We start from the raw sequence: 21,840 nt of genomic DNA, 5'->3' as shown, positions 1-21,840 counted from the left end.
GATAGAACAAACATGCTATTGATGTTGGGGGGGAAAAAAAATACCTTACTGTAAATTCTGTTCTAGTTTCTTTAACATGAAGGTTATCAATTCTGTTAAAGTGAGGAAAGAATCTGACTTTGGTTTTTCTTTTATGCATGATTTCCAAATTCCTCTGTTAGCTGCTTTTTATTGTTCGCATTCTCATACACCTAGTTTGTACAAACCCTACAATGCTTATTAAAAGCAGAGACTCCAATATTCTATGCTCCTCTCAAAAAAATCAGTTGGAGGCAGCTCCTCTTGCAGTAGTTGTCCCTAATAATTTTTTCCGACAGTATGTAATTACATTTCCCAGCATCCATTATTCCTCCTGGTGGTTACATAGACCTTTCATTTGTCAGACTTCATCTGCATAATAGTACAGTGACTAGGTCTAAAGCAAAGAAATAAACTGGAAAATCTGTTTTTGTTCCAAGAAGTAATTTAGTTGCACACTCCCCTTTCCCCCCCCATTTTGGCTGTGTCCTCTTCTTAGTTACCTTATGAGCATTGTGTTTGTAGGTAAGCACAATGTGAATCTTCTCAGGATTGTTTTCTTGGGTATTGAATTGCTTGTTCTTCCATTTGTAGTCTGAGACAGCGTGAGTTTTGTAATGCTGTCCAGAGTTCAAATTCATATGTTGGCAGGCTTTCACTTGATCTGATGCCTGCTCTAGAGGTGTGGATCTCTTTGTGTGGTACTTTGTTTTAATTTGTCCAAGAGTTAGTGCTGTGATGTTTTAGATTGTTTTGTGTAGAATTATCTGGGCACATTCAATAAATAACTGCTCCACTGGCTCATCTCAAAACATAATTACATGGAGATAGCAATGAACAGGGTTGTTACTGGTAGGATAACCTGTTGTGGTTCAGGCCTAGGTGACAGACATAGAGTGGAATTCCAGAGCTCCAGTGCCGAGTAGCAAGGAGGTCTACATGGGTGCTGCCTGGGCATGGGGTCTGTGGTAGCACTTCTACTCAGAATGCAAATGTGATCTTGAAGTGGATCTCCTCTCTGTTCTCACTTGACTTTGATGCTTGTTATAGAGAAGTCTTAGGGTTTGTAAATTAAGTTTCTTTTAAAGAAAACGTCTAATGCATGAGTGTACCTAATGCTTTTCAATTTGCTTAATGGATTTCAGTGCAAGAAGTCTCCCTCCAGACATAAGTAGTGTAGATGTTGCACCTGAGCACCAGCTCTTTTGTTCTACAGGCTTGCTCCTATTGCATTTCTCTACCACGGGAGTCATTGGCTAAGGGTCTCAGTTTTGCTGCTTGGGTGATTCTAAGCTAACAAGTTTAGGAGCCCTGATGTAGAGCTAAATTCTTGCACTTACTGATTGCATTTCAGAAGACTTAGAGATCAAGAAAAGATGACAAGAACCAGCATTTCCTCACCTTGTGATTTGGATTGGTGACCGTTCACAGTCCAATGTAGTTCATTTTAATGCAGCCAAGTCAAGAGTAATGCTGCAGGGCAAAAAGAAGGCATTTAATATTAAGCCCTAAAAGACTGTATGCAGGCAAGCAGTGGTGCAGAAAAGGACCTGAGCATTGTGGATTACTATCCGGAGTATGTTAATATGGGTTTCTGCTACAGTGCACTGTTCAAAGAAGTGAATGTTTATAAATTGAAATGGCAGTGTGCAGGAAAAAACAAGAGGATGATGGTCTGGCTATTTAAATGCACCCCAGTACACTTGTGCACAGTTGGAAGCTCAAAGGAAGGAAGGAAAAACAATCACAGGATTAGATAGAGAATAACCAACAACTGGGTTCAGAAGCTGTGTCTTTCCATGTAGGAGCATGGAGGTTGAGAAGTGCCATCTCTACAAAAATACCTATATATAAATAGATAGATGCTGCATAAGTAAATATATATATACAGATCTAGAAGAGGTATGGTGGTTTAGTGAGAACCAATGGGGAATTGGGCAAATTCAACCTTGAAGCCAGAAACATTGGTGTAATTAGTGCTAGAACTTCAGGATAAGAGAGCTGATGGAATAATTTATAGTCTTTTAAGATAAAATTAGATACTACTTTTTGTAAGATGTACTCTAGTCAAACTTCTGGGAACAGTTCAATGGTTTATACTGAGACGTTATAACTGAGTGATACTGCAGTAGTAAAATGAGGCTCTAAAATATCTGAATCTGTATCAAAAAATGTAAACCTCCCAGAAAACAAAACCAACAACCCACATACAGACATATTTCAAAAGCTAGTGTTTGTTCCAGGGGCCATTTTTTCTCCCAGTTTGCCTGGCTTTGCATTATGGCATAATTCCATTTGATTGTTACTGTATGTTGTTAATCTGCGCAATAGTTTAAACATTGTGTGTGCAGAGATACTCTGTTTCAGTTTTGTATGTTCGTGGTTCCAGATCCTGATACCAGAAGAACAGGTGTTCCCTGTGAGCTCATTGGGTATTCACTTAGCTTGGTTTTCTCTAGCTAATGAATTAAGCTTCCCTGCATGTATGTTATCATTTCAGATTCCATTCAGGAAAACTATTAGTGATAAAAGTCTTTGTTTCAAACAGCACAGAGTAAGAGCACTGAGCTGAAATTGAATTTGTGAAGTGTTTCTGTTACAGCATTGTCATTTTCACAACATTTCAGTGAGGGACTAAGAGGACTTTGCAAAACGTTTATTCCTACTTGAGACTTAAGCCTCTTAGTTTCTTTTTGGAAAGTTATTTCAAATATAAATGTGGCGATAAAATCAAAGCTTTCTTGAAGCTTGCTGCTTTTAATTGTATGTTCATGGTTTGCATTGCCAGGTACCAGTCATCAGATCTGTGCAGAACTTGCAGCTCATTCTATGTGGGCTATCAGAGTAGCCTTTGCAATCTTGCTTGTTTTCAGTGAATTGACATATTGACTTGTAATTACTTGGAAAAGTGTTTATCTTGCTTTTGGAGTTGTGCCTGACATACACAATGACATGGCACTTCGAGATTTCTGGGCATCTGCAATTAAAGCATCATTGCAGGATCTCCAACTTGATCCTGGGAATTATATATTCAGTGCCCTGGGTAGATTTTACTGATTTGATAAACTGATTTCTGGCACTTGGGTGTTCAAATTCTGCATAGCAGGGGAGCAGTGATGTACTTTTCTATACCCAATTTGCTGTGTGCTTCTGAAAGGGACAGTCATTGAGGGCAGCCTGCATATGTCTTTGACAACATAATAGGGGAGATCTTTCATGCTTAAACTTTCCAGAATATTAGAGTTGTGGTTTGTGTTACAAAAATATCATCTGGGCTTGGAGTTGTTCCTGATCAATGGAAGATGGAAGTCAGTATTGATCAGTAATCATTGGTGTTGGCTATGGGGGAGGACTCATCAGGGACTGTATATGCAGGCTGGCATGGATGTCATTTCGCTTGACGATTCAACAGAGGTCAGGGGAGAAATGATTCAGCTGTCTATCTGAAGGAATTTTGGCCTGCTGCTTAGGCCCAGGAATAAAGAGCTACTTTATGCCTATCTGAGAACATGGTCTCTTTGCAGATTTGATGCAGCATTCCCATCTTTGTGTGGTGTCTGTCAAAGTCTCTGGAAAGTACAGCTGGGCAGTTCATGCATGGAAGAACTTCCTGCTTTCACTTCTCCCTTAGAGGCTTATAAACATTAGCCTCCCAGAGGCTACTGGTTTAGATAAGCATGCTGTAAATTGACGCTGCATGTAAATGAGCTATCGTGCTGTGTTGTGGTGATTAATGTAGCTGTAATGGCACACATTATCTTTTAAAATGATGATAACCTGGGGAAATCACTTAAAGATAACCTGTTCTGTCTGTTCTTCTCAGGAGAGTGGCTGCATTTTGGTTCCATATAGCTTATCTTTACTCCTAATGTGTAAAAAAAATAAAATAATTAAAAGAGAGCAAACTGTATACTCAGACCATATTCTAGCTTGCATTTTCTTTAATCCTGCACAGCAATTTTATTCAACAGACCTACTTTCTGTTGCCTTGAGACTTCCCTTTTTTTCAATAGGCATTCAACAGAAGACATACTGGTTTTGTTACAAGCTCAAGATTCAGGTGTCAGTGCTGGCAGTTAACTAATTGTTGCTGAACCCTTCCATACTTCTGTCAAGCTATTAAGGCCTTGGCACTAACTGCTTGAGGCTTGGTTTGACTTAATTTAAAATTTCCAATAATTTCTTAGTTTTATTCTGAAAGTATATACTTTTCTTTGCAGGTTTTGCTTGTGCCATAATTCAATATTTATTTCCATTTCTAAACAGAACAGCTGATGAACAGTTATGTTTTCTTTAATCTGTTGGGACAAGTTTCATTAATTTATATATGGTTAAATTTGCAGAAAAAAAATCTTTCTGGTTTCAAATGAGGTTTAAAGCAGGGGAAAAAGAAGAAGGGAAAAAAAAAAAAAGCTGTGGAATGCCTAGCTGTGGAACAAATAGTTCCCTGTTTTGGTCCAAGTCCTGAGAAAGCTGGGATTTTTGAATGTGAAGCATTAATCAAAAATGCTTCAGTAAGTATTGCAGAATCCCAGATATTTGAATCCAAGGCACCGATAGGTATGTTTCGCCCCCTTTTTATTTAAAAATATTTTAGGCTGTTCACCTTCTTTTGCAGCTTTGCTCTAACACAGAAACAACTCTGCCCTGCTAATTCTGATCACTTTTCTTCCTGCTTTTTCATATCACAGTAGAAGGAGGAGCTCAGGAATCTTTGAGGAAAGAGAAGCTATAACATGTGTGTGTTCCTGGAATACTTTGACTTCTCATGAGGCTAAAGTCTTTTCACAGAGAGGCTCTTGTGGGAAGTAATTGTCATGAGAAGAGGATGGAGACAGGTGAAAAAAGAATATCTTGTAAAAAATGCTGGTAATCCCTTGGCAGGTTTGCATACGGGGCAAGCAGAGTTTGGTGCCTCTCAGCACAGGCTGTAAGTGCTGTATCTGTAAAGGTTGAAAACCACGCGACTTGAAAATGTGAGATTTACATACCTGGTGGAGGCTTCCCTACAAGTATGTTTTACTGTAACACCCTCTTGTGGCAAGAAGGAAAAAGTTCAGGCAGAAACCCGTGTGACCTCTTTTCTGTGCTCACTGGTTTGCCTTTCTTACTCTTGTTTTACCTTTGTGTTCAGTGAATATTCCTCACTGGTATGCACCACACGTGCCTTCCTACCATTTTTTTGCTGTTTTAACTTTCTGTTTATGCAGTACCTGAATCTGTTCTATTTGTCTTGCAAATCCTAAAACTTGACTGTCTGTCTCAGTCTGGTTTTATCAGTGTTTGCATTGTGTTTAAACTCTTGGATTTAAAATGCCCTTTCCTACTAAGTCACAAAGATATTGAAAATGTGCCTTGCTGATTAATACTAAAACATTTATGCAAGTAAAAGGCTGGGAAGATGAATAAGGATAGTGGAGCACATACTGGTTTTGTTTCTTAATAGCTTAGCTTGGCTGAACTACTATGAAGAGGTCATGTGTAGACGGGATTAGGAGATAACGGACTGCTTTTCCTAGCTGTTTGATTAACCAGCTTAGAGATGGGTCAAATGCAGTAGCAGAGTGCAAAGAAGGCACAACAGCACCTTCAAAGTGCAGAAAAGGCCCTGCAGCATGTTTGCAGTTTATCAGATTTGCTGCATAATAAGCTGTACACTCCATTCAGCACTATAATTATCCCAGGGAAACTCACTGGTTCAGTCTTTGCTGATAGCATGAACCTCACAAAGCCAAGCAGTCTCAGCAAAATGCCTCTAAATGAGATTAAGTGAACCAACCATGAAATAAAATGTAGGCTGTGTCAAGCAACTGCTATTTGTTGCTTGCGTTTAGTACCAAGTTTTGTACTTGACATGAGGCGTCCAGCCATATAATGTGTGAATAACACTGACAACTCTTAACCAGTGCTGACAGATGAGACCTTAAGCAGATATCATTAGTATTTTCCCTGTGCAAAGGAAAATAACCAGGTGTTATATGAACACTTGTAAATGCATGTTGGTGGCATTTCCTGTAACTCCTAACCAGTCTTTGATCTCAGCCCATTGATGGGTTGGGGACTACATGTTGGGCTCATCTGGAACATGGTGCACAGAGCTGGTGGAAGGCTGGATAATGCTGGAGTGTCTGTGGAAAAATGAAACAAAAATTGCTGGGAAAGGAAAGCCAAGGCTGGTGACAGGTTTGTAAAATGACAGGTTCCTTAGACCTGTGCTGTTGCTGAAGAATTTTTTTGGATAGCAGGCAAAAAAGTGCTGCTTGTGTGATGGAGGATAGAGTAGCTATGGACCTCCAGAGTCCTGAATCTAGTATTTACTTGAAAAACAGATTTCATAGTTATTTGTTTTACTTTTCAGGTATCTTGCAATATCTTCAGAACTCTCCCACCTAGTGACAGCAATGAATTTGATCCAGAAGAAGATGAGCCCACCTTGGAGGCATCATGGCCACATTTACAGGTTTTGGATCATTTATCTCAGCAGAAATATTTATTGTAACTTAATGTGTCTGATAATTTTCTCAGTTTCTTTAAACCTGTGTATTAGAACTTGTGTGTCAGGCACTAACATTTATTAATATTGTTCATGGCCATCACATAGTGCTTACAAAGACTGGAGAGGTTGCAAAATGCTAACGCTTTGTTTCAAAATTGCACTGGTGGTGTCCCTCATTCCTGTTTCCCTTCAGCAAAAAGAATTATTTTGCTTTAGAAACTGCTCTGATACATAAGGGTTTTTTTCAGCAGCTTCAGCAGGAGCATTGTGGGGATGACACTGCTATCAGTGTCGTTTTACTGAGTCTAGTTAATTTTCATACAAAAGTACACAGGTGTTGGCAGCTACTTCCCTATCTACAAGTTCTTTCCTTGACTCAAGATGTTTGTAGCAGGATGCATGTTCAACCATTGTGTATCATCCCTTCCTCTATCTCATTTTGAACGAAGAACAGACATTGGTATTGGAGCATCATTGATGCTAATGCATTAAATTCCTTTATAGAAAACATAGATGCAGATCCTGTCTGTGTTAGTCAGAACGATGACTTACACCACTAGTAAATTTAGAAGTTTGCCTGAATAACAGTTGGTGGAGTCAGGGAATTTCAGTGAGCAAAGGAGCACAATTGATTGCAGCTCGAAATGAGGATTTTATTTGACAGTTGCGTGAGTAGTCCTTGCCAGTAAGCAGTTTGTTTCACCCTTTTGTGCTTTCAAATTTAGAATCTCTTTTTTTCATCCCTTATTTATATTTAAATTTCCACAAAATTTAAGAATGTTAAAAGCTTCAAGGCAGCTCTGAACAGTTGTACCTGTGTGGAAGCAGTACAGGCACACATGGCTGTTACGTTCATTAATACTACTTTGGTAGTTTTAAAAGTCATGTACATGGAAATGGTGTTATCTCTTAGCCAGTGGGTGATCTACCATTGTCAGAAAGAAATTCACCAAAGTATTTTTCAGGAGTTGATGGAATTGATTTCCTGATGAATATTAGTTATGTAAGCTGTCACTTTTCCCATGTCATATTTCTAAACCTCTCTCCCCCTTTTTGGTTTCCTACTGCTCATTTTAGAAGTCAAAGAAAACAGATGTAAAGCAGCAGTATATTGGGGCTTGCATGGAAAAGTTTTAAAAATTATTTTAAAATGTAATTTTTACTTCCTTTCTCCTTTCATTATCAAAAGTCATGGAAGTCAGGAAAGAAAAAAAAACTTCAATGTTTGTTCTTCTTGAAAAGGCTCATCACAGAATTTGTAGGTGGTAGCTCGTCCAATCAATGACAGGTCAGAATTGCTGTCTCAGGAGGCCACAGCAGTTCCTGTTTCACTTCACTTCTTTTTGCCTGATTCTTATACTTCTGTTTTTCTCCACTAAGTGAAAAGTCTGTGGCTGTCCCACTGAATAGTTTAGAACTGCATGAAAGTAAGCAGGTTCTCTTCAGCCCTGAGGCTAATCTTTACAATAAGTTAGGAATTTCTGAGTAAGTTCCAGTTTGTATTCTTTTTCTGTGTTTCAAGTTGTAGTAGAATGCTACTCTAAGCAGTTTCTAATTTAATTTAAATATTTCCAGCTGTTTCACCAGCCCTTTCAGAATTACAAGGTCTGTATTTGATGTGACTTAGCAGTTCAGAGGATAGTTTAAAATGTACTTCCCAATTACTCTAGGAAGCTTTACATGGTGATAACAAGCATTAAAAGATGGCAGGGCAGTGCCTGTTCTTGGTGATGAAATGCCTTTGACTGGAATTAAATAAGCAAAACTAACTTAGAAGCTCATGTAATTAGTAGCAAATTGACACAGGAGAAATGAACTTTTTAACCTTTTGCTCTATGGAAAAATCAAACAAAACCCACCAACATTCAGGTAAATACTTAAATACAAATAGTAATCCAGCCATTAACTAAACCATGTTTTTGTTTCTTCATTTGCAGCTTGTATATGAGTTTTTCATACGATTTTTGGAAAGCCAAGAATTTCAGCCCAGCATTGCCAAAAAGTACATAGATCAGAAATTTGTATTGCAGGTAAGCTGATCTGTTTTCTTGGGGGCTTCCTTTTGCCTTTTTAAAAAGACTCTTAATAAAGGTTTAGTTTACAATTTGAAAGCATAATGTTATTTGCAACAGAAAAAGGCTGAAAAAGCATGTACAAAAGTGTTCATTCTGTGGAGGTAGGGAAATGTGTGTGTGTTTATATGTCAGTCTCTGTTGCTATAGATATATAAAATAGGTGGTTTGAGTCTAGTTTTGATACCTTAATCAAAATATTTGACTTACTGGTTATGGGAGGGAGCTGAAACAGTAACTGCTGAAAAACGAAAGGTTTACTTTCAAGTAGTCTAAATATTCTGCTATCTAGAGTGACTACTTAAATGCCAGTTTTAATGTGTCTTAATATTGCTAAAATATTTCTGTTGGAAGGGCAGAGTATTTCTCCCTTTCTTGTCTGCTGGAGAGCTGGCTACAGGGGCAGAATTTCATTGACAAACCTATTCCCAGCACAGTACTGAAAACAGTGATGTTGTAGTGGTTGTTGAGGAAGTAAATCAAAAGGCCATAAAATGTTCAAACTCTATTAAAAGCATCTAAGAAGTAGTAGCATCGATAATAAAAAATACTGGAAAAGAATGGGTAGCTTTATTTTTATTGTTTGCTTGCCATGCTCATGGCCAAATGGAAGAGATGGCCTCTGTCTGTAGGTCAGCTGGCAGCCAAGTATTTTGCACATACTTCATCTGTCTCCTTGTACACAAGCTAGGCCACACAGGAAGGCTTATGTTCTACTTCAAAATATAGGGAAAATAATTCCTAGATGCTCTTCTTACATGCTGCTGAACATGGTCATGACTGGTAGCATCACAGTCACACTCCTTCAAGGTGTTCAAACTTGCTACAGTTTGGCACAGGAGAATGGGTGTAAAACAAGGACTTAAAAAAAAATAATCATTAGTCTTTATTAGATCTGCTAATGAAAGCATGGTATCTACTGAATGAGGGGAATAGGAGGTTTTAAAACCTAGCTATCTGAAAATGTATGATGTGACAATTAAGAGCCTGAAAGAATTCTGAGAATGTCCAAGTTGTAGGCACATGGTTAGTTGATGCATTTTTATGTATTGCTATGCACACTGCGTCAATTTCAAATTCACTTTTTTCTGTAAAACTTCCCTCCGGCCTTATATCTACATGCAAGTAGATACATTTCTCCATGTGTGTATGTTTGTGTCCAGCCTGTAGGAACTGGAGTGGCTTTCCATTTCATATTGCACTTATGTGTCTAGGGTAACTCCTAAGAATCTGTGACTAGACACTTACATAGGAAACCAGTTTGAGACAAACATGTTTGATGTTTCATGACACTGACAGCACAAGTGTCACAATCTTTGAAATCAGCTTTCTCTCCAAATTAATTTATTTGTTGTGACTTTTATTTTTAAAATATTTGAGTAACTTTAGTGAAGTGTTTCTTGGCAGTAAGAATGCCTATATAGAAAAAGTGATGAGTGGGTTTTTTTAATGTGCATCTTCTAAGCTTTTACTTGTTTACTTGGTTTTTTGGGGAATATTTTCTAGCTTTCAGTTGTATAGTTTGATAAAATGCTGTTCTTAAGAGTGTAACTGTTAATTTCTAAAGCCTGCTTTTATACACTCTGAAATGGTTGGCAGTGGTTGCTAAGAGACATACTATTCAAATATATCCACAAGTGTCTGTGTTATGTAGGCTGCTATTTTGGAAAATGTATTTCCCTTTTCTGTGTATGTTTAGTGTCAGAATAATCACATAAATTATGGAAGTCGTGCAGCTTATCCATAAAAATAAGAATTTATTGTTGATAATAAATTGGACATACCAAAATAATAATTTTTATTTTAAATGAGAGACTGAGTCTTAGTTCAGCAATGTTTCCACAGAGGATCTGTGTGACAGAACTGGAAATACAAATATTTTACTCCTAAAAGTAATCCAATAAGGAAATTAAAAGCATAAGGGTTTCCAGCTGTTTGCTGTCTTTGGGTAAAATTTGTGATTTGAGGAAGGATGAGGTGACTGTTTATTTATTTAACTATAGAACTAATTGAACAAAGCAATGTGTTTATAACCTCTGGAGGGCAGCTGACAAACTTCATAATTTCCTCATGAAGTTTCCAACTTGGATTCTTGTTGCAAAGAAAAGATAGTGAGACCTCATGTCAAGTTACAGAAACGTGCAAAATAGTGAAGAATCCGTACATCAGTCCTGAACTTGGATGTTAGAAAGCAAAATACCAGACAGCTTAACAACTGCAATCATGTTTTTCTGTCATTTTTTCATTTTCACCTCCTCAAACTTATGTAGCAGTTTAACAGGTAGTATACATACACTGACATATCTGCTTATAGTAGATACTTAAGATTTATATATTTGTGAATCCAAGATAATTTTGTTTTCTACTGTTCCTGTAATAATTCTCTGACATCTTACGCATTTGTAAGAGCTCTTTGACAAACTGTCCTCCTTTCTGTTGAAGATGGGTACTGGTTGACAGTTACTTTATTTTTCAAGCAAGAGAAATACTGTTTGCTTAAGATTAGTACCTTAAGCTTCCCTATTTTCTGTGCATCTGCTGGGGGGAGGCTTGGAGGTTTGAGATTTTTTTTGTTTCTTTCTGTTTACCTTCTAACTTACTCCAAATGTCTGCCAGTATAGCCAGTGTTGTGGTGTCAAAAAAATGGCAAAGAAGGGGTAAGGGGAAGCTCATCCTTTCATGGTAGAGCATTTAAGATGATATTCCTTCTGTTCATTTCATGCCTTCATTCTTAGAGACATTCAGGTGTCAGTGTTTCAGGATGTATTTTATACAATACAGGACACTGATGGCTTTGTCTTTGAGTACCACACAATTGTTTTGCTCTCTTAAATTTTTATTTAAGATTTACTTATCAAAGGTGAGTTTTCTCTTGTTGTTGGGGATTTTTTTATTTGGTTGTTTTGTTTTTTTAAAATGGAGTATTGAAGTTAACATTTTGTTCAACCTGGAGGATTAATTTTGCCCTGATGCTTTGATTTGCCTTGACTGGGGGAGATCTGTACCATGGCTGGCACAGACTTCACTGTTGAGTCTTTCCAAAGTGTGAAGGCCAAACAATCACTACGAGGGCTCAAGAGCTCATAATATCAATGCCAAGCAATTAGGAAAAAAGTGACCTTGACACAGTTTTGTGGGAACAAAGTATTAGAGCAAATGAGGATCTTTTAGTTCTTCAGGGTGAATGAAAGTTAGATGTTAAGAGGCAAATTGTCTTATTTTGTAGATGGTAACAGCATCTAAGAATTTATTTTATTTATTTTGGGAGAGAAGGAAGACAGCATTTTGGAGCCAGTTAATCAAAAGGTTATCAGTTGTTTGCACATTTCCAAAGTTTTATGTCAGAAGTGGAAATTGCTACACTGAAACCAGACTTTTAAATACTGTATTTCTACACCTTGGTAGCACAGATACCACATTTTTACATGCACATGCTGTCATGAGCCTGTGTCTTACTTGTCAAATATCTACTGTTTTCTCTTTCCTTTAAACACAGCTGTTGGAGCTGTTTGACAGTGAAGACCCTCGAGAACGAGACTACCTAAAAACAGTCTTGCACAGAATTTACGGCAAGTTTCTGGGTCTTAGAGCATTTATCCGAAAACAGATTAATAATATTTTTCTACGGTAAGTTATGGAAGAAGGTGCTTTTCCCTTATGAGCATTTTAGGAAACTGATATATTACTTATATTTAACTTTCCTTTTTTTTTTTTTTTTTTTTTAGATTTGTTTATGAAACTGAACACTTCAATGGCGTAGCTGAACTGTTGGAAATTTTAGGAAGGTAAATGAATCTTTATTTATTATTTATCTGAAGCTTCCCTTCTGGACATGTCAGAATAGTGTCACGTTTGGAAGAAGTATTGCTGTTAACCCTGAGACTGAAAACAGATGTGCACAAATGCTCATCATTAAGCCCATGTGCAAATCTCTGTCATGTCTTTGCCAGGAGTATAGAACTAGATGCAAGTTACAGCCAAAAGTGTGTAAAAAGTGATTGTGTGTGTAAAATTTGCGTATTTCATCCTTAACGTGCTGTGTAATATATTTGACCACACTAACATTGTGAATATTTTAAATAAATCTATTTCTGGTAAGTTAGTTACTAAGAACACCTTGCTTATATGAATTTACAGACCACAGAGAGAAGGTCTTATCCGTTTGGCAAAAAGTTAGTGCAGCTGTTTGTAATTATTCCTAAGACTGAATTACTACCTAGATAGGTACTGCACTGTTAATATCAAGCTGGACAAAAGTTAGCACCTGTTTACAAATAGCATGGGTCTGCTATTTATTTGCTGACTCCTAAATTATCTTAATCTAGAAAGTGCTTATTTAGACTTCAAGAATGTTTTCTGTCATGATAACACTAACAAATATTCCTCTTCTATTTTCTAGTATTATCAATGGTTTCGCTTTACCTCTTAAGGCAGAGCATAAACAGTTTCTGGTGAAGGTGCTGATCCCTTTACATACTGTCAGGAGTTTATCACTCTTCCATGCACAGGTAGAAACTATAAAAATATTTTCTGCTTAATTAGAATGATATATTTTTTTAAGTTGCTATGGAAATACAATTGTGTAGCACATAAAAGGGGCGGGGGAAGTCTGGAATAGGGAAAAAACATAAGAGTGTTTACTTGAAATTCATTTAAAAGGCTTTGCATGATAAATACGATACTGCTTCACCCCAACAACTTTCTGAATACCAATACCCACATTTTTGCATATTTGCTGAGATTCTCCCTCAGAGATTTCTTAATACTGCATTTAGATTTCATGATATAATTTGTCCTTTGATAAGTGGTACTTGTTGCCTTTCTCTCACGTGTTCAGGTAGTGCAGTCTTTCTTATGCTGATAAAGCTGTGCTTTCTAAATATGTTACTCCAGGTTTTAGCTATGTCAGCTCATCTTACAAGAGTTTTCATGTTTTTTGACAATGTATAGAATGTGCAGAAAGATGCAGTTTCAGAGAGTAAGAGAAGCTTCAAAATGCTTATTGTATAACTGTATTTAAAATTCCAAATTGATGTGATTTTTATTGTAAAAGTTACTTTGTCACCTTATTTTTTTTTTTGGTGATGTGTTCTCATGTTTATAATGAACTGAACTTTGAGTGAGTATGCACAGTGTGGACTTTGCATCTCAGTTTAAAATCGGATGCAGTTTGAGAATGCTCTGTAGCCTTGAGTCTGTCCTATTTGAAAAACAAAACTAAAGAAAGGCCAAGTTTCTTTGTGGCTTCTTTATAGAAATAAAGTCCTAACTTCAGTTTTTAAAATCTTTACACTTCACAGCTGGCGTATTGCATAGTACAGTTTCTGGAGAAAGACCCCTCACTCACAGAACCAGTAAGTATTTCTTTCATACTTTTTTAACATCATAAATGGCTCATTCAGTTGAAAGAAAAGTTAACAAACCCCCTGTTTTTCCCCCTTTCTAATTTAGGTCATTAGAGGTTTAATGAAGTTCTGGCCAAAAACCTGCAGTCAGAAAGAGGTATGTGATATGCTAGTATGAACACAACAGTTATTTTTATTCTATTATATAATAGGCAGGGAATTTGTAGATATTTTCAGGTATATAACACATGCTGTAGTAGATCTCGATACTGCTTCTTGTGGGTGATTTTTTTCCATACTTGATTTCTGGTTGTTCTGGTCAGTTTTGCCTCTGAAAAAAAAAATTTATATTCATAGTTTCTCTTCATAAAATAAGCAAACACTGATGCTTCTGCAGAGAATTTCTTTTTGTTTTAGAAAGGAGAAAATAAACATAGTTGAGGTTTTAGATTGGAAAACTTAGATTTGGAGTTGTGAGGATAGTGTTTCTCCAGGTAGGTTGGAAGGTATTTTATTGTCTGACTTTTACCTAGTAAACATATAAAAGGTGCAGTTTGACCTTTGCATTTGTATTTAGAATATAATAGAATAGACCAGGTTGGAAGAGACCTTCAAGATCATTGCATCCAACCTATCATCCAACCCACCTAATCAACTAAACCATGCAACCAAGCACCCTATCAAGTCTTCTCCTGAATTTCAAATTCTTGATGCAAAACTGATTTTTACCTAAAGAGATTTTGACATGGCAAAACTGTTCCTGTGAATATTGCTTCCAAAAATGAGGTAAAATTAAGAGACTCTCCTAAGTTAACAAAGTTTAAGCCTTGGCCAAATTCTTTATCTGTATGAGGCTAAGTTTTCAGTATGGATTTGTTTTTGAGAGAGGGTCTTGCAGAGCTCGTGAGGCTTCCATTATTCCTGAAATGGTAGAATTTGAGTTACCAGTGTTCCAGTGTTTTGCTGACTCAGATGTTTTATTTTCAATGCTTCCTTCCTTGCTTTTAGGTCATGTTCCTAGGAGAGCTGGAGGAGATCTTGGATGTAATTGAACCGTCACAGTTTGTCAAAATCCAGGAACCCTTGTTTAAACAAATTGCCAAGTGTGTCTCCAGCCCTCATTTTCAGGTTAGTGGTAAATGTTGTTGTTTACATAGGAGTGCATAGTTTCAATTTCAGACATAACACCCCCTGCAGTGTAAATATTATTGTATGTCACATGGTTTTAAATACTTTTCTTCTGGCTTTCTATGGAGGAAGGTGTGTTGCAGTGGACGTTTAGTTCTGAGCTCCACGAGTAACTTCATGAATGTTTCTGGGTTTACAGTGAAGAAGTTGCCATTCTGAGCTACATAAGGTCATGAACTGTATCCAAGCCTGAGTCCTGATTTGTAGGTGATGGGAACTCACCATATGGCATTTGGACTGATATACTCTGTAGGATTTACTTGCTCCCTTTCTTAGTGCACTATTATGCAGCATTCTTGTTTTCCTCCTTCCTTCTGTAAGGAGTTTTCTGGTTAGAGGTGATAGAAGTGATAGCTTGTTTCCTTCCCATTGCATAATGGGAAGAAGGGGAATAAATAGGATTTGAATGGGAACATATGTGGAGAGAGGATTCCTGGCCTGTGCCATCTCCATATAAGCTAAATGACTTAGCTTGGCACAAAGGCAGATGTAACTTTGGTTCTTCCTTGGACTACATTTGTTTTTACTATAATTTAGATCAGTGTTTTCCCCTCCTACCCCCACAGCTTCTCCCCAGCTACTGGGCCTTTCCCTGTCTACTTCCTTTGGTATCCTAGCACTGCTCTCTTCCTTCTGACTGCAGTCACAGGATTAAGGGAAAGGGGTGATGGAAAGTCTGTCTGCTCTTCCCCTCCACAGCTGCAGCGTTAATGCAGTGTCTGCACCTGGTCTTCAGTGAGTAACAACACACTGCTCAGGGGAAAGAGAGAGTGGATGCTATGGGATCTGAATTATAGGCTAAAAACTTAATTCCTTTAATGCATGTTATGCTACTGAATAAAGTAGAGTTGTAATTCCAAAGATAATGGCTTGTTAATTTATCTTCTTGAAATTTCTCTATGATATATTTTTCCTTTAGAAATTTGCAAAATTGTAGGTATCTGAATCTCCATTATTCTTTTCCTTTGACTCAAAGGTGGCTGAAAGAGCACTGTATTATTGGAATAACGAATACATCATGAGTTTGATAGAGGAGAATTCCAATGTTATACTTCCCATCATGTTTTCCAGCCTTTATAGGATTTCTAAAGAGCACTGGAATCCGTAAGTTTTTGCTATTACACTTAACATTTGACGTGCCGCTGATAAATAGAGGGAGTGGTAGCAGAACAACATCTGAACGGAAGTGATGCAAACCCAAAGCTAGCACGAGCAGGTGCAGCTCTGTTAATGCCAATATAAATTAGTCTGTACTTGATCTTATCTCAAAACGTTTTTAATTATCTGGTATGTGTACAAAAATGGAATAAAAATAGACCTTCTCACAGGCTGGAAAAAAAAGAAAAATTAGATGTTACATTGTTATTGAAGAAAGTGTGTTACTCATCCAGCCTTTCTCCCACACCGGTTTTTTATAAACTAGTTAATGTCTTCAGCCTGATTTGTAAATTGTCTAGAAGACAATTGCTTTGCGTTACTCAAGCTTTGTGACTATGTCATGGATCATACTGATAGCTCTGGTACTAGCATTTTTTAATAAAGATCTATGAAGTAATTAGACAACACTACAGTCTTAGGTTGGGTTGTTCTTCCTAAATTTATTTCAATTCAGCTGTTCCCGTGTGCACAGCAATGGAACAGTTGCTTCATACTGATACCCTCTTCATTTGGTATTCTTATTTTTGAACTGAGTGACCCAGTAGAAAGTGTTTTAATGAAAAATGCTATTGCACTTAGATGTATTCTATACTTGAGTTGAAATGTTTTCCTCTGTCAAGATGGTCACTGTTTATTAAACCGAGTATTTTTAATAAGCTGTGCTATGTTCAGGTCCCAGTTGATGCAAGTCCTTTATTGTAAAGTATTTGTAAAATATTTCATCTTTTCAAACATTAGTCTTCTTGTTCTGTACCTGGCCTAGGACTGGTCACACAAAGACACTTTCCATGGCATAGCACTGCATTACTGATCTCCAGCTTGCCCGTGCTCCTGCCCAACCATTTATCATATGCTCTGGGATGCTTCTGGTAACGAGAATGTTCCAGTATCCCAGTTTGTGGATTTCATACCCACAGGAATTTTGTACCTTTGACACACAAGCACATTATGATACATGTAAAATAAAGACGGTATCTAAAGAACCTTTCTAAGAACGTTTGCAAATGTTGGCAACAAAAAAGAAAGTTTATTGAAGAGGTGAATGATAGACAGGGGTGGTAAGAAACAGCACATAGTTTATCTGCTGTATGGATGTGCTCCAAAGGTTTCTGGAACCTGAAATGTTGGTTGGCTGCCTCCTGGCTGAAAAGCTGTTTCTTACTAAGCCCCATGTCTGATCGGGAACTAGGATCTCTTGATTGATTATCTATTCCAAATTACTTGAAAGTTTTCAAAATGTGTTTCTTTCCCTTCTACCTATTCAGTTTCATTTCTTGTTTCTTTGTCTTCAACTCTTCCAGAAAGTTTTGACCTCTAGACTATTGTCAGACCCATCTTATTTTGTACATTCTAGTGTATTTTAGATGAGTCATCTAGTCAGATGATATGAAAGAATAAGCTGCTTCTACCATTCTTGAACCTTTGTGAGACAGAATGCTATTGATGTCTTCTTGAAATTGTTATTATACATCATTTGTTCCTGCATGAACAGATCATGCCTGTCATGTTTTATGCAGCTGAGCAACTCAAATTCAAATAAGCATCTTTTGTATTGGCTTTTGGGTAAGGTCGGTTGCAGTAATAAGCAAAGAAGGTGGAGCTTTATAGAAATACTTAGAAATACACCTATATAGACCTATAGATGCTACATGCATTTTATATATATGCATACATAAGCCATGCAGTTTTATACAGATGTGGTAGTACTCGTCTGAAGGGCTTGTGGGGTTTGGCTTTTTGAGGTTTTTTACCGTATCAAAGTGAATGTATGAGTACAAGGAAATTACTCTTGAAAAACAGTTTTGTATTTAGTATAAATGCACTGAATATTCAGCTCCCTAGAAAAATCATAAAGAAATATGAATCACTTCCATTTCATGTTTAAATTCTCTTCCTTCTGCCAGCATTGATGATTTGAATCCCTGGAGTTACATTCAGAACTGCTCCACAGCTTGAGGAAAGAGTGTAGTTATATGTAATAGCTTTCTGTTGTTACCTTTTACCCTAGAGTTTTGGCTTGCTCCATTTAAGTAGTCAGTAAAGACGTGAAAGCTGATTCTCACCTTTAAATATGTTAATCAAAAGTAATTTCACATTATCATGCTTGCAAGAGCAGAAATGGTTGCGGAAACACTGGTAAGAGCACTTGTTTTGCATTTGATTTCACCTGAAACTAATAGACTCCTTTCTTTTTCTTTTTTTAATGTTACACAGGGCTATTGTGGCTTTAGTCTACAATGTGTTGAAGGCATTTATGGAAATGAACAGCACCATGTTTGATGAGCTGACAGCCACTTACAAGTCAGATCGTCAGCGGTAACTTTTAAAGCTTTTTTTGTCAGCTGTGCATAAGGCCTGCTGTTTAGTTTTTCCCTTACATTCAGATGCAGTTGCGTAATATCGCACATAATAGATCCAATGCCTCATTTTTCCCCTTGCATGCTTTTTAGCCTTCTCCCTGTGAAATGCAGAATCTTTTGACTCTGTATTCCAAAAGACTTAAATGTATCAAGACCTTTAATGATAAAATAAAAGCGAGGGTTTAAAGACAACACTTTGCTTAAATACTTCAAAAAAGTTACACTGAGTTTTGGGAAGAAACATGAGGGAAAACTCTAAGACTTGATTTTACAAACTACTGTTTGTAGGCTAGATTTTATCTAAAGCAAAGAGGTGCATCTCTCAACCCTTTCATTTCTTCTTCACAGTATCTGCTCTGAGTCTTTTAGCATGTAGGATCCATTAGATACACCACTCACATGATCATTAGTTCTACTCTACTAAAATGCTTTCGTTATTTTTCCTGTTTTCTTTAATCTTCCTTTTCCAATTACAATGCATTGTTTTTCCTCAAAAGCATCAGCTTACCAAAGCATCAGGGCACAAACATGAGGAAGTTTTAGGAATTCTGGAGAGTTTGCAAGTCATATTTAAGTCATACCTTTTTTGTGACTCAGGGCTCCCCTGAGCAAGGCAAAGTGTACTGTACATTGTCAGACCTTGTTAGGTTGTTATGGGCTCTAAGGTCACTTGGAGGCCCTATTTTTTGAACTGCGTGACTGGAGTCACACTGTCCTTTTGTTCTGTGTGGTTGTTGCAAAATACAAAGTTTTCTACACAACAAAAGTCTGTACTGTTTTCATTATTACAGTATTTTACTTTTAGGGACTTGGGTGTAGGTTTGAGCTAAGATGTAGGATAGGTGTGCATAACAACACTGCATGGGTTTCTAGCAGAAAAGGAAGAGAATCTTAGGACTGGTCATGTATTCCAGCCATTTACTTAGGGACATCAGTGAATTAAATCAACTTGTAATTGCACTTTGCCCCTTATGATGAGGAACTCTGCTCTTTACAAGACTAGACACTGGGGTAGTATGTCCCGTGTCAGGATAATGAGTGACGTTCGTTGACTGAACTGCACAAAGAATTTTTCTTGCACCTGCTGACACTGTATCCTGTCAAGCCTGGTGCTAACCATTTTACTATTTTTTCTTGCTGCTTGTAATTTTAAAACAAGTAGATAAATGTATAAACTGGGTTTATTTACTTCAATGTTTACAGAGACTTTTTTGCATCTTAATAAAACTACATTTCAAAGGGTACCACTTCAATCTTGAGAACTATGTTCTATATTAATAGATAATATATAGATAATAGAGATAATATATAATATATAACATATAATATATATTATATATAAATATATAATATATAGATAATATATAATATAGATAATTCTATATTAATAGATAAGTTGGATGAGGTGATCCTCTAGCAGTCTTTTAGGTAAGCAGGCATGTATTTCATAATTAGGAGATAAATGTCAGTAAGTAGCCTGAGAATGCCAGGCTATTTCACTTCTATTTAATGTTAAATAATTTCTAGTCCCGGTGGGCTTTACAGTTCTTCAGGGATTTATCTGAATGTTGTTTGTATTTTTTAAAAAATACACGTTAAAAATACTCTTGGGAAATTAAAATTCCAAATAAATGAGCCAGATGTTGCATTTTCACTCAATCAAGATGTGTAGGAATGTTCCTACTCTGCTGAAATGTTTTTTTTTTCCAAGAATTCCCTAATGTGACTGGCAGAGACTCTGTCTCTGTAATTACTAGATGTCCATTTCATATGAACCTACAAAGTGATGTAGCAGAGACGCAAAGCATTTTGTGCCTTGCAGTATCGAGGAGATTTATTCAAAGTAAGCTATGGCAGAGACAGGAAATGTTAGGTTAGCTGTTGAATTTGATCAAATCACCCATTAAAGTCTGATGCTAAAGCAAATGCTCCATAGATCTTGTAGGAATTTGCTATCTGTAGTGATATTTATGTAGGTAACAAACATTTTAAAAAGTTAGGAAAATGACAATTGTGTTCAAAAAAATGAGTACTGCTAATTAATGTCAGCTATTTCTTTTATAACATAAACATTCTACAGTCATCTCTCCTGCTAACTGTTTGTTTTATTTCATCTCTCAGTGAGAAGAAGAAAGAGAAAGAACGTGAAGAACTGTGGAAAAAACTGGAGGATCTGGAATTGAAGAGAGGTCTTAGACGTGATGGAATAATTCCAACTTAACAAAAAAACAAAACAACATTATTAACCTGTGGAGTCACACATTTATGTAGTAGAAGATGGAGCAACAGTTTTCTGTATTGTGCAACTTTACAGTAGATTTCACATTTGTTTCATTATTACAACAGCACTGTATATACCTGTCTCTAAGTAAAGGAAAAAAATAAGGACTTTAATCCAAAGTTTGGACAGCAGATGGACTTCTCAGAACTTTGCAAACATAATCATTGTTTTAACCCTTCTTTAAAACCAGTCTTCAAAGATCTGTTGATGAAAATTGCAATGTCAAATTCCATTGTCAGGACCTGTTCCTTATTTATCGTTAGCAGAGAGTATAATACAACTTTCAAATGTGAACAATCTTAAAATTTAGCTTGTCTTTCTGCTAAAATGTTCAGTGTATTTATAGTAAAAGAGAAGAAAGACTGTCATTTCCTTATGAGTTTGTGTAACATCCTCCTTCTCTGGATAACTTTACTGTAATTTGACTTTTTTTCCTTTTGCACATCTTCATGAATTGAATGTCCATTCAGATCAGGGCTGTGAAAAACAAAGGCCCTGAATAAAAGTTTTGTTTACTGGTGTGAGCATTTTTTTAGTGGTTTTTTTTTTTTTTTTCTTCTTCTTTTTTTTTTTTTAGTATCAGAGTGTCTCTGGTACTTCCTTAATTTGAACATTAGGAGTTAAAAAACAAGTAGGTGATAAACATAGTAGGGAAAGGGAGTTTTGGATTCATGCACCTATTTATTGCAAATCCAAATTAGTGTCCACAATCCTTTAAAAATGGGCAGTGGTAACACGCTGGACTTCAGTACCTAACCAGTATTAGCAACACAGCATTGGACACACATACAGGAGATGTTCTAGAGATACTAATTGCTAAATTGTTACAGTATGTTTTTATTGGACCATTTCGTAAGAATAAAGACAAACACTAAACAGTGCAAGCATGAAACTGATCTCCAGTGGTCATGGATCTAATTGG

The 21,840-nt window shown here is 36.8% G+C and overlaps 1 protein-coding gene across 2 annotated transcripts in view; it reads left to right on the top strand.

Annotated features, from left to right (window-relative positions):
- Positions 1-21,462, top strand: part of PPP2R5E (protein phosphatase 2 regulatory subunit B'epsilon) — a 70,646-nt gene extending 49,184 nt beyond the window's left edge. For both annotated transcript variants that reach the window (XM_054161732.1, XM_054161731.1), the window contains exons 4-14: positions 6,377-6,478; positions 8,452-8,544; positions 12,083-12,213; positions 12,312-12,371; positions 12,986-13,094; positions 13,887-13,940; positions 14,038-14,088; positions 14,940-15,059; positions 16,096-16,223; positions 18,492-18,593; positions 20,759-21,462. In XM_054161732.1, coding sequence (XP_054017707.1) covers positions 6,377-6,478; positions 8,452-8,544; positions 12,083-12,213; positions 12,312-12,371; positions 12,986-13,094; positions 13,887-13,940; positions 14,038-14,088; positions 14,940-15,059; positions 16,096-16,223; positions 18,492-18,593; positions 20,759-20,858 — 1,050 coding nt within the window. In that variant the 3' untranslated portion in view covers positions 20,859-21,462. The remainder of the gene's footprint in view (positions 1-6,376; positions 6,479-8,451; positions 8,545-12,082; positions 12,214-12,311; positions 12,372-12,985; positions 13,095-13,886; positions 13,941-14,037; positions 14,089-14,939; positions 15,060-16,095; positions 16,224-18,491; positions 18,594-20,758) is intronic.
- The last annotated feature ends 378 nt before the right edge of the window (positions 21,463-21,840 follow it).

Source organism: Dryobates pubescens, chromosome 5, assembly GCF_014839835.1.
Source record: "Dryobates pubescens isolate bDryPub1 chromosome 5, bDryPub1.pri, whole genome shotgun sequence".
NCBI classification, from domain to species: Eukaryota; Metazoa; Chordata; class Aves; order Piciformes; family Picidae; genus Dryobates; species Dryobates pubescens.
The sequence above is the reverse complement of the archived record's forward strand: the minus strand, read 5'-3'. Positions and strand labels throughout refer to the sequence as shown.